Source organism: Zalophus californianus, chromosome 4, assembly GCF_009762305.2.
Source record: "Zalophus californianus isolate mZalCal1 chromosome 4, mZalCal1.pri.v2, whole genome shotgun sequence".
Lineage (NCBI taxonomy): Eukaryota > Metazoa > Chordata > Mammalia > Carnivora > Otariidae > Zalophus > Zalophus californianus.
The window spans coordinates 47210893-47224334 of NC_045598.1; the positions used below are offsets into that span (position 1 = coordinate 47210893).

The 13442-nt window shown below is 42.4% G+C and overlaps 1 protein-coding gene across 3 annotated transcripts in view; it reads right to left on the bottom strand.

The window, feature by feature from the left end:
• Positions 1-12831: 12831 nt before the first annotated feature.
• Positions 12832-13442, bottom strand: part of OMA1 (OMA1 zinc metallopeptidase) — an 87672-nt gene continuing 87061 nt past the window's right edge. For 2 of the 3 annotated variants that reach the window (XM_027613134.1, XM_027613144.1), the window contains exon 9: positions 12832-13284. In XM_027613134.1, coding sequence (XP_027468935.1) covers positions 13072-13284 — 213 coding nt within the window. In that variant the 3' untranslated portion in view covers positions 12832-13071. The remainder of the gene's footprint in view (positions 13285-13442) is intronic. The other variant, XM_027613126.1, reaches the window with a different exon arrangement.

Genomic DNA, 13442 nt, shown 5'->3' on the forward strand with positions numbered 1-13442 from the left:
TTAATATGTATTAATTTTTTATGGAATGCTTCAGGCATATAAAAGGTGTAAGTACAATGCACAACCATGTACCCATGATCCAGCTTAAAACAGGAAACCTGATTGCCTTCTCCTTTCTTTATCCCCAGTGGTCACCTCTCTCCTGAATTTGGTGCTTATCATTTCCTGGTGTGTCTTTTATACTTTTATTGCATGTGTGCGTATCTACAAACAAGGTATCACCTTGTTTTACACATTCACTTTTTTGCCTTCCAGGTATTTATTTCCATCCTTTTGCCTTTTTTCAAATGAAGTTCTCCTACACATTTTTAAAACTGTATATAAACGTTACATACTGCATGTATGACTCTGCACCATTTTTTTGGGTTTTGCTCAACATTATATTTTTGAGATGTTTCGGTGTTGATACCTATATCTCTAAGACCTTCATTTTCATTGCTCTATAGTATTCCATTCCATGACAATATCGCCCCATTGATCTGTTTTCCCGGCAGAAGACAGTGGGTTGAGGAAACAGAATCACTAAGTCTGTCCTCCCTTAGAGCTCTCCAAGGAGCAGACACTGAGATGGGATCAGATGTGCAAGAGAGTCATTGGGGAAACATGTGAGTGATGAGGGGTGGGGTAGGTGGGAGTAGGAAGGGAGAGCCTTCAGACCACAGTGCAGGGGAGCAGGGAGGAAGGAGGATGGAATCAGAAGAGCTTCTGACTGTAGCACAGTTCTAAGAGGCTCAGCAAGGCCAACAGGAAGTCCCTGAGCAAAAGTCTCCCATTCCAGGTACCTCACGGGAGGCAGGAGTGGCCCAGCTCAGCCCTGGCACCCCTGCTGTGCTCAGTCACCTGCTGGGGCAGTCCAGGTTAAGCATCAGTGGTGGATCTGGAGTAGTGGCAGCGGGAGCGTTGGTCTCCCGTGTTCCCCAGAATGGGTTCTCTTAAGGAGGGGAGGGGTCTGAGTGGTGTCACACCTTTCATGACTGCCATACTGTAAACGAGCAGAGAGGAGGTAGATTCTTACTCTGTCTGGCAGACTTTCATTCATTCATTCATTCATTCACTCATCCACTACCTTTGGAAAAAAAGTGAGATGTTCAAGAAGGCCATCATAGAAGGGTCATTAATGATGGGTCCTGAGGGACTGTTTCAAACATCACTGCTGGAACCAGCAATCTCAGTAAGCACTTCCATTGATTTCTTGGTGATTACACAGAGCTCGGCTGCCAGGGATCTACAGTTAAGGTTACAAGAGGCTCTGTGCTAAGGTTCTAGAGTCAAGCAGACCTACATTTCATTCTCTTCTCTGTCACCTGGTCATTTATACAAGTCATTTCACTGCTATAGATCTCACTCATCTCATCTGTAAAATGAGGATAACCAGACCTATCTCATAGAATTGTTATGGGGACTAAAAGAGATGCTATAAGCACAGTGTTTTGTACACATAGTAGGTGATTTCAAAAGCCTTAGTTCATTCTCCTGTCCCTCTAGGTCATTGTTAGAGATCATTTTTGGATGCAATATATTTTCTCAAATTGAGAAATATTAAAAAACTTAGAACCCTAGCTCTGCAAACTCCAGATATCTATAGCAATCGGGGTGAATCAAAATGATGTCCACGGAACCTTCTTATTCATACCCATCAGTCTTTCTAAAGCAGCATTTGTGATTAATCTCACTCTAGGGCTAAATCGGTCCCAAGCGTTTCCAAGGCACTTGATAAAGAAGCTCTCTGATTTATAGCAAACACCATTATTGAGCGGTGGCAGAGAGAGGCCATTGGGGGATTTATCTTGCTGGAAACTCTGTCTATTGGAGCCATTTCTTCTATTTTCCTGGATAAGAGCTCAATTTATTTCAAAATAGATGAATGGGATCCTTTTTTTGCTCCCTTGGTGGGGTAGGAAGGAGAGAGAAGTTGCACAAATTTTAAAAATAAAGAATAATACTTAATATTTTAAATTTGGAATGCTCTTTACAGCTTACACAGACATCAGGATTCAAAAGAAGGCTAGGCACATAGTAGGTCCTCAATAAATGTTTGTGGAAGTGTATCATCATCTTCTTTAATCCACACAGTGGCCCTGTGAAGTACACCAAGTCCATTCTTCCCATCTGGCAAAGGAGGAAGCTGAAGTTCCCAGCTAAGGAACAGCCAGCTAGGACTCTGACACAGACCAAGACCTGAGCTTTACCAGCCACCACACCACGACCCCCAGCAGTCCAGGAGCAGAGTTATTATGCCCATTCTCTGAGCACAAATGCCTGAGTCACTTGCTCAGAGTGAAAATCTGGTCAGCTAAGGCTGCAACTTCTTTTTCACCTGGTCTTTGGGTTCATTTGGTTCTACTCCAGAACATATTTATGGAACATTTGCCTCTTAGAGTCCATCTTCCTTACTTTGTCTGCTCAGAGACTGACTCTCTTCCCCAACAACGCTTATAGATAGTCACCTTCGCTTGAACATTTCCAGTGACAGAGAGCTCCCTACCCAGTGGAACTGTCCACTATTGAGAGCTCTTCTCACTTGATTGGGCTAGTATATTGCCCTGGAATGTAATTCCCTGGACGTTAGTTGGACTTGGCTCCGGCAGAATAGTAGCAGTGAAAAGCTTAGGCTCAGGCAGACCTGGCTTAAAGCATAGCCATTCCACTTACTAACTCTGTGACATTGTTATTTAACTGTAAAATGTATTATTTAACTCATAAAATGGAAAATGGAAAATGGAACCAGTAATATTTTATCAGCAGGAATTCGTTTGGGTGCAAGTAAGAAAATAATTAATAGTGGCATAAACAATAAAGACATTTAATTATCTCACTTCACAAAAAGTTTCAAGGGAGGCAGTGCCGGTGTTGGCTCAGCAACAAGGTGATATTAGGGTTCTTGGTTGGTATCTTCATGAGTCTCAGGTTTGTGAGAAGGCCACAGCAGCAACAAACATCATATCTTAACACAGTACTTGCAAAGCAGAAATGGAAGACACCAGTTACAAAAAAAAAAAAAAAAAAAAAGATAGCCTTCATGTGGCCTCTCTCTTATCAGGGAGGGAAATATTTGCCATCTCCAGAAAATATTACATGTTCCTTTATTCCTCATTGACCAGATCTGGTCACATGCCTAACTCCTAGAGCAATCACTGTCTCTGGGGGATAATGTTGCCTTGATTGACTTAAATAATCATGATTTATCCCCTTGGGCAGGGCACAGCCACCAAAACAGAACAAAGTTTTGCTAGAAAGGTAGAGGAAGAACAGCTGTTGGCCGGGCAGCAACAGTATTGGAGTTGAGGGTAAAAGGGAAGAACATATGCCAAGTGTTTAGTATAGTCTCTCACACGTTTTACTGTGTTAACTATAATTGCCTACTATTGTTATAAACGTTAATAAAAGTATCCAATTTCTCTCTGACCATCTCCTCTCCCAGCTAGAACTTGAGTTCACTGTAAATTATGTTCTACCTTGATGGTCATGCTCCCTGACAGAAAGGATAAAGGGGTCATAATAGATAGAGCTGCCTTGTTGCACAACTATACTGGGTGTTATCTACATTGTTCTGTGGGTGGATGGCGCCCCCTGGAGGTGTGCGGTTTATACCTTGTGTGCCCATTCGATTCAGTACTAATAGGAGTAAAATAATTACTTCTGTGTCATTTGTCTTCACATACCATCTTCTCCCAGAAGTGGTCCCCCTGTCCCTGGTATATTTGATCCCAACATAACCTTTAGTTTTAGGGTTTTTTTTTTTTTTTTTTAGTTTTAATTTTTAGCTTTTTTAGTTGCTTTGTTTTATTTTTATCATAATTACTTTTTCTAAGTCTCACTTCGAAAATTAGCCTGATTCAACATCTTGTCAACATCTTGGATAAAAGAGGAAGTTCCCTTCAAGGGAGAAAGTCAATGATCAGTCATAGTCATTTAACTTGACCCTGGGAGCTCTATCTGCCCTTCATATGTCAGTGGGGCCTAGGGTGAGGAGGGCTCTCTGACTCTACTAGGACATTTGAAATAGTTCAAGGAGAGAGATCTCGCCAGCAGAGGGCCAAGAAACCACAGCGGGTAATGCCTCATTAATACCTACTGTTACCTTGAGTAGAAAACAAATGACTTTGTTGAAAAATACTCATATATTTGACTCTTGACATTCTCTGCCTTACAAAAGAATCTCTTAATTTGAGGCCTGGCCTCAAAGAAATGAACTTCCTCTCAGATTTTGGTCCCAAACTTTCCTTTGTTTTTTTTTGGTTTTTTGTTTGTTTGTTTGTTTGTTTGTGTTTTTTTAAAGATTTTATTTATTTATTTGAGAGAGAGAATGAGAGAAAGAGAGAGAGAGAGCACATGAGAGGGGGGAGGGGCAGAGGGAGAAGCAGACTCCCTGCCGAGCAGGAAGCCCGATGCGGGACTCGATCCCGGGACTGCAGGATCATGACCTGAGCTGAAGGCAGTCGTTTAACAAACTGAGCCACCCAGGCGCCCCTCAAACTTTCCTTTGTAAACCATCTTCAGAAGTAAGTGGACCATAAGCCACAAAGTTGAGAGGGAAAGAGAAATAGCAAGGAGGGATAAGTTACCAAGTGCCAAGCACCTACATGCACAAACCCACTGCCTTCTCACACGTGTTCTGGGAGGCAAATACTACCAAATATTTGGTAGGAGTAAAATTAGTCCTAGGAGAGTGAAATAATTAATCTAAGGACTATCTGGTTCAACAGACATTTCTCTATATCACACTGTTTTTTTGTGCACTGTATACCAACCATCCAGCCAAAGGGCCAACATACTACCACCTAACACCTCCAGATGGCACCAGTCTGGGGCCCAAAAGCTTGGAAGGGCTAGGTAGTCCAAACCGCGATGTCTACGTGAGGTCACTGAGGCTCTCTGGGCTTTGATTTCTTCATTCCTATATACAGTGGGACAATCATAGCCACCTCACAGAATTGTTGCAGGAATCAAATATGTCAAGTGCTTTCGGGGCCTGGTTTGTATGAGGCTTCAGCAATGAATGGTCATTCTTATTATTGCTCTGGTTACTGATCTTATTGTCTGTAACTTGATATTGGTAAGCCCTAATGACCATGCTCCAGAACAATCCAACCCCAATGCCCTCTGCAGAATAAGTTTGAGTGCTGCTAAGTAGGCCTCCCCAAGACTGGCTTGTCTTTGCAGCCTGCCTTTCCTTCACATTTTCACTCCTGACAGATTTCTGTGCTCTGGACGAGGCCGTTGAGTGGTAACTCTGCAATCTGTTCCGGCTGTTAAATAAACTTCTCCTGCTCCCGGACAAGCTGTCACATGTGTGTAAATACCACTTTATGCCTGAACTATGATTTCCAAGTCAAAACTCCCACTGTATGGGTGGCTATTAGGGTCACTCCAGATCCAGAGCCCATGAATCACAGATAATAGGTTCAAACTGAGAGGCTGCTCTGGGAATTGACTGTGTGGCCTGAAGGAGGGATGATTAGCTATTGTACTTACGCATGTTTATGGCTACTCTGGGCATCTGAGGATCACTGTCCACATCACCATCATTAGAAGAGGTAACACTATGAAGGGACAATATGCAACTCATGCCCACTACGGTCGTTTACAGGGCCCATTTATAGCTGATAGTTGACTTAAGACTTTCTCAAAACGGGGGCGCCTGGGTGGCTCAGTCGTTAAGCGTCTGCCATCAGCTCAGGTCATGATCCCGGAGTCCTGGGATCGAGCCCCGCATCGGGCTCCCTGCTCGGCGGGAAGCCTGCTTCTCCCTCTCCCACTCCCCCTGCTTGTGTTCCCTCTCTCGATGTGTCTCTGTCAAACAAATACAATCTTAAAAAAAAAAAAAACTTTCTCAAAACGATCCCCAGAGATAGGGATTATTAGAATCATTTGTGAAGCAAACATGGGCCAGTTACTTTACCTCTCTGAACTTCAGTTTCTTCACCTGTTAAGCGGGGTTGTTATGGGGAGTCAATAATAACAAGTTTGACAGTGAACTTCACAGTTTGGTTTCCCCTCAAAGCAGGCCCTGAAGCAGACACTAAAGTAGGGTAGGTGGGCACCAGGTCATTTGGCAGCCATCTCGGGGAAGCACATGCAAAGAAGTGGGTGAAGAGAGAGGGAAGGGAGAGAAGCCTATAGAGTCTGCGTTAATGGGTGGTTTAAAGTTCTGGGCAATGCGGGAGCCCAGTCCCACCCGCTGACAAACTAGACCACACCCTAGAATCATCCCAAAAGAATGAGATATTTACTCACTGATGCTGATCCCCTGGATGTGGGACACCCTGAAGGAGTTAAACCCCCTGTTCTTCTGGGGTACCCCTGCTGGTGACGGAACAAAATCATGTGGTGCCACAGAAACCCCTCAGCAGATAAGGAAGCAGCCAGGTGAGAACGACGCTGGAAACTACCCCACCCCCGGCAGGTGAGCTTGGGTGGGCCGAGGGGTTGGGGGTGGGGCCTCCCAGGTGGTCCTGACACGCACTCTTGATACACATACCTCCTACATGGTGGTAAATGGCTGAGCCTCGGGCATATATTTGGACCTCCCACCCATCCCCTGTGAAGCCCCAACTGTTACTACCTCCATTTTCCAGAGGAAGAAAATTGAGCCTTAGAGAGTAAAGTGACTTACTCAGAATGAGCCGGCCCCAAATCCAGCTGTCTCACTGCAGATGCTGAGCTCTTAAGGGCAAGCCTAAGAAGAACATTAGCCTGCTCGATAGACCAGTAGACCGGAAGACTCGCACCGTGAGGAGTTTGCCCGACAACTTTGAGAGGCGATGCTAGTCACTATTCTATTCTTATACTGATCGAAGAGACCCATCTGGAGCAGTGCTTTGGATCAAGAGTAAGAAAGATTACTGCCACAGAGCTCCGGCCCCGGGTCCTTCCCGGGCCGAGGGCAGGCTTGCCATGCAATGCGGCTGGCGCATTATTTGTCTCCACAGCATTCCAGGGGCTTGTTCCATCATGCAGCCAGTGAGGAAGGCGGGATCTGAAGCCCACTCTTCAGACCTCAAATGGGGTTTCCTAAACTAGTTCCCCTGACAAGGAAGAGTTGGGTCTTTGTGATCAGCTCCGGTCAAAGCTAGTGACCCAAATGACTTTAGGTAGTCCTAGAGTCAAATAAGTCCACGATTTCTGATGGGGATAAGGGCTATGAAGATAAATAAAGCAGAGAATAGGGTCAGTGAGTGAGTGAAGGGTAAAGAACTGGCAGGACTTTTCTGTACCTGCCATGGAGTGTTTGTGGGTGGCGCTCAGGTTTATGGGACCCTGGGAACTGGGAGGAGCTGATATAAACATACCCCCAGTACATGAGGGAGGCTTTCCCTTCAATAACTCCTATTGCTCACTTGTTTGTATTCATTCATATGTATTCATTCATTCATTCTTTCAGTCTTTGGACTTGAAGTCAGTGAGTACTTACTTTGTGCTGATTTGTGTTCCTGAGGACTGCTGCGCCCTTGTTATGGACTCCTTTCATTTAGCTGGTTGGCTCACTGCAGGTGTTGAGAGATGGTGTTGAGCGGGGGAGACCATGGAAAGTGTCAGGGATCATGGAGCAGGAGAAAAGGTTTGGGCCCTAAAACAAAGGAAGACCCCAAATAAATGTTTCCCGCATTGCCCTGACAGTTGCTCTCATTTGCTATGTGCCAGACAAGGCAAGTGAAAGTCAGTAAAAGCTTGAGTATCACAAACCTAGTTGAATTCCTAGGCTATCTGTGTGACCTTGGCCAAGTTACACAGTCCTGTGAGCCTCCATTTCCCTGTCAATCGGGAAAATAACCCGTGCCTTGAGGAGGTGCTGTGAGAATTAAACAGAGAGACAGAGAGAGGATGTGGTGTCTTGCCTTTATCAGGGCTCACCAAACATGAATTTCCATTCTCTCAGTCCATAATCTGGAGGATGGGCTGGCCGGGAAGAGGCTGATGTAAGCATCAGAAAGTAGAAATTGATGGAAACCAGATACATTCTCTAGACCAAGGTCATTATAGGATTAATAGAATAACTGGGATAAATACACACACACACACACACACACACACACACACACACACACACACTCATAAACCAGACTAAAACAAAACATGGTACAAATAGGCTTCCCTTCATCTCACACATCTTCAATTCTGTGTTGTACTAGATCAGGCAAATGGCCATCCTTTTGGAAATGACCTCTCCTAACTAATAATCTTACAGCCCAGATTAAGACAATGCTAGAATATAAGATCAGCAGGGGTATAGCAGTTTGGGTGCTGTACAAAGCTTACACACATTACTATATTCAAAACCCATAATAATCCTGGGAAGAAATCAGGGCAGATGTTACTATCCCATGCCGCCCCCCTCAAAAATAAGACTAGTCATATTGCCCTTGATTCTCTCAAGACTACTATAACATTAGAGGAATAGTTGTAGAAAAAGCCAAATTCAACTTGTTTGTTTCTGTACAAAAACAATAATTACTTTAAAGAAATATATCCTTAAATATAGAACAACAGAACCTTTAAGTGGATAATCCATCATCCCTAACCCACAAAAATATGGTTCTACTTTGATATATTGGTCAAAATTAATACACGCCAATTTTACTTTCTTTTATAGTCTGAAGAGAAAAACAATCTGACTTTAGACCCACGTTGCTCAGGATGAGGTCCCAGGCTCCTCGTGGTCCGCAAAGATGGTATTGGGCATCTGCCAGCTATGCTTAGTATTTGAAAGAGCCTAACTAAAAATTTTATATTTTCTCTCACATAATTAGACCACCCTGACTAATTAAAATCACAAATTTTTCTTTTGGCTGGAATTTTGATAATAGCAGAGATCACATGATGATCAGAGGTCCTGATTGGTCTTTGATGATATCACAGAAATTCTGAGACATGGAAGCAGGACCACACTGTGACTTCCACCCCATGCCCAACGAACTCAACTTCTAAACAGCTAGCACAGCAAGAAGCTCTGGTCATGAGCCTGGACCCTCCACCCCTTCAAGACAGAACTCTGCTGTCAAAGTCCATGCACACAGTCAAGCCAGGTAAAAGGAGTCCTTGATGACTAAAAGGCTGGGAGTCACTGGCCTACCTTTGGAGGCTATTGGTTTTCTGATAGAAATTCGGGGGTTAACTGTGAAGGGGTATACACTGATAGGGCTCTTTCCAGTAATGAAGTGAGAGATATTTCTCACCACAGATTAAGGAATTCTTGAGGCTCTAATAAAACACAATATAAGATGATTAACAGGAATTTTATCCCTCATGTATATGAATATACTTAAAATATTTTTACCACCTGTCATAGAGTATTAAAATGAATGCTATTAAGAGAAAGGAGGGTATTGGCCCTGCTGTTCAGAAGTGAGGGGTGAAGGGAGATGAGTTTTCATCGCCACTTCCTTTATGAGATCTGCCAACTAAAGTGGCAGTAACTGGATGAAGAGCACAGACTTTGGAGTCAGAAGATGAGGGTTGGATTCTCATTTCTGCCATAATGAGCTGAGTAGTGCTGGGCACACAGTTGCTTAATTATCTCTGAGCTTCGGTTTCCAGATGAAAAATGTAGGTAATACCTCCCTCTCCAAAGAATGTGGTATTGCTGAAGGAGCACTGGGTTACAACTCAGGATTGCCTTCCTTCTCATCCCAGTTCAACCATTTACTTGAAGTGCATCCTTGGATAACTTGCCTAATCCCTCCAAGGCTTAGTCTTCTCTCATAGGCTGGTTTTGAGGATAAGAGATACTTCAGGTTGTAAATGATAAAGCCAATATAATAATGCAAATTCACTACCATATCAACATAGAACTTACGCTACATTGTTTTTGCTCAGGTTAAATATCATTTGGGACCAAATCTACAAAGAATTATCTTGTCTCTTTGCCTCCTGAAAGAGGGTAAATGTAATAGGTTTTTATTCCAGCTACTTAGTAGAGCCTGTGGCTCTATGCTAGCCGCTCTGTTTGAATGGCGTGGACTATAACCATCCTCAGCTCCAGCCAGTGAGGATTATCCCATCCCCTGTGCTGGTTACCAGTGCAGTTAGCACTGAGGTTCTGTTTCAATAGTTGTGAGGTGAGCCACTCTTCCCAACTGGATGTGAATGAAGCATATAGCTCTGGCAGCTACTGGCAGCCATCTTGACACCAGTAGGGAAGAGTGAAGCCAGAGCTGATAAAAATCACGGTGAAAAAGAAACACTGCTCTGATGATATCATGATCCTCTGGACTAAATCATGTCCAAAGCTAGTGTATTTCTGGGCTTTTTTGTTAGGGGAGGCAATAAATTTTCTTGAGTTTCAGGTTTGTTTTTTTCTGTTCTTGCAAGTAAAATAATCTTAGAAAATATATCACGTAACACTGAGTAAATTTCATTAACCCTCTAAACATCAGTTTCCTGGTCTATAATTGGGGGTGGGGTGGGGTGGGTAATAGAATACCTATCACATATGGGGCTGCAGTGAGGTTCAACAGTGCTTGAAAAATGCTTAGCACAGTGCTTGGTACAAAGTAAGCATTCAATAAATTGTGGCTATTTTCATTATGTTTGGAGCTCTACGCATTTTGCTAAATGCTTTCAGTACGTCATTTGCCTTAATCATCATGTCAGCCTATGAGGTAAGATCTCTTATCCTCATTTTACAAATGAATAAATGAGGGTAAGAGAGCTGAAGTGACTTAATTATCTTTGTAGCCAGGGTCCTATGGCTACAAAGAGGCAGAGATTTCATAAAGTATCTTTCTTATTTTTCATTATCCTTTGACTAGATGATGTTGAGTGTATGGTATTAGTAAAATACTAACTGAATACTCATAATGTGCCAAAAATTATTAGGTACTAGAGACATAGCAGTAAATATACATATTCTCTTTGAGTTTAGTTTTAGAGGGTGGTCCTACAACTACCCAGATTACAGGAGAGATTAGATTGAATTTGTGCCTTGTATTTATTGGCATCATGCTCCTAACCACTGAGCAACTAGCCAATGACACCGAAATCCTCTGGTGAAAAACCCTGACACTATGGTATGCAATTAAATGCATAAGTTAGAGAGGTCTTCTCTATATACAACTTAGAGCATACGTATACATATTACATTCCAACTGCTATTTAATTTCTCTTAAAACCCTGAGCTGAAATGTAACATTTCTTTTACATTTATTGATCTCATGGTTTAAAAAATCTTTTTCATATGCGCTATAAAGGTATTCTCTCTATATTTTCTCTGCTCTAACATGTCAACTTGTATATGTTTCCTAGGAAGTCTGAACAGTACAATTAGATGTGATAATGGGATGGAAGGAAAAGGAGACTAAGGCCTCCACTACACTATTTTTTTAGGAAATTTACAGGGAAATCTAACGGTGTGCTTTACTATTTACCCCTAGATGACATTCTCCAAATGTCTTTACATGTTAAGGAGTGTCTTTGACAGTACTGCAATCGCTAGGAGTGTGAACGACTAGGAGAACAGTTCATTTGAACCTCCTCCTTATGAGTGTTGTCTTGTGTGCAGATCAAGAAATTCCTCACCAGCAATCTCCAGGAAGCCTGAAAAATTTAAAGAGCCCCTGAAATTCTCTTAACAACTAGGTAAATATTGTGTCTAAGGAAATGTGTCAGGACACATCCCAAATGAGAAGTCACCGGCTTTCAAAGGCAGGGGGAGAGGTTGTACTCTCCTAACCTGCCTCACCCAAGCTTTTCATGTAGTTTGCGAGAGAAGGGTCTGAGAGGAGGAAAGCCATCCTGCAGGTAAGTGATCCTGATTTTATTAGATTTTTACCTGTACTGAAGCCATACATGAGGAAACTAACATGCACCTGAGGATGGCGTTGGTTCCCTCTGATAGCTCAGCCTTAGATACCTTCGAGTTGTGGAGATGGACGGACATGCAGTCAGACCTAGGTTTGCTCTTTCTAGCTGAGTGGCACTGGGTGTACTACGTAACCTCTCCAATCCAGGTTCTCACTGGGAAAGGAGACTGCTGCAACCTACTTCATGGGGTCTGGGAATAACGGGCCCAACTCCGAGTAGACACTCAATAAATGATCGTTTCTTTCCCCTTTAATTCTTAAGAAACTATGTAATATAATGTGTTTCAAGAAAAATGTCCCTCAACATCACTAGACTTCACCAGTTTGGGAGTACAAATAATTTTATACAAATAATACATTTTAGAAATTTATTTCCAGACTAATATAATACAGTAACGTCTGAGTACCACCAGGGATGTGTCTTGTGCTCCCTGACCCATCTTCTTCCAGCCTTTTGCTCATGTCGGCTGCCCAAGGGGATCCAGTTGGGGGCGACACCTTCCCTTGCCCCTCCTGGTGGTTCCCTCAATAAGAACAGGGTAGTTGCCTTCTCTGAGAACTCCGGAGATTCCCAAAGCATAGTATTGTGAAGGAGCCAAGATGACACAACTTTCTGTCAGGACTTCAGAACATCAGCGGCACACTGGGTCTGCAAGGAAATGACCCTCTCTTACCATTTTGTTTCTCACTTTGTCGCCCGGACCACGACGAGCACTACTTTTGCCTCCTATGAAAACAGCTTCTTTAGCTTCTGCCTACGTATCCCTTTTTCCCTCAGGGTCCATAAGCGAGGAGCAGGAAACTCTCCATCCCACGGTCCCCTGTTCCACATAATCCTATCCCAGGGCAAATCAATTTCTGCAAACAGATGCTTTAGATTGTTAGCTTCCCAGTTCATCATAACCACCCAGACTCTGAACCCCAGTTTAGGCTCGGCTGGAACTCTCTCCACATTAAGAATTACTGCACATTCCGATTTCTCATCCACTAGAGGTCTGCCTTCCAAATGAAAAGCAAGTATGAGACAGAGTAAAATGTGTAATATAAATTTATTCTGTGACATTTTCCTCATTGAAGATACTTTAAAATAGATTAAAATACATCAATATTTCATGAAAATACCTAGAAGAATTTAGATAATACTTGTAATATACATGATTTGACCCTGAATATACATTTTTTTATTTCAAACATCATTTTTAAAAAAATAACATAAAAATGGTAACGAATGCTACATTCTTCATATATCCCATGTCTCATAAATTTTAATTCAACTGCCAGTTCTTTTCTCAACTATATATGTTAAGGGTATTTGCTTCTGTTGTTGAATGGTGAGAGTTTCCATTTTCTGTTTCTCAGCAGTGATTTTTAGGTCTTCTTTCTCCGATTCTTCCAGGAAATGCTTCATGCTGAGTTTGAATAGTAATCGAGGGTCTGGTCCAGAAAGTGGTGGGCAATTACAGATCTCTCTAATTTTAAGAGCCTATAAATAAAGAATACAATATATATATTTATATATTTATAAACAAAATATATATATATAAAATATATTTAATGTATTTATACATTTAAATTTATTAAAATTATTCCAGTAATTCCTAATATGCTCTTTGTAAAACAATGAAATATAAGAATATATTC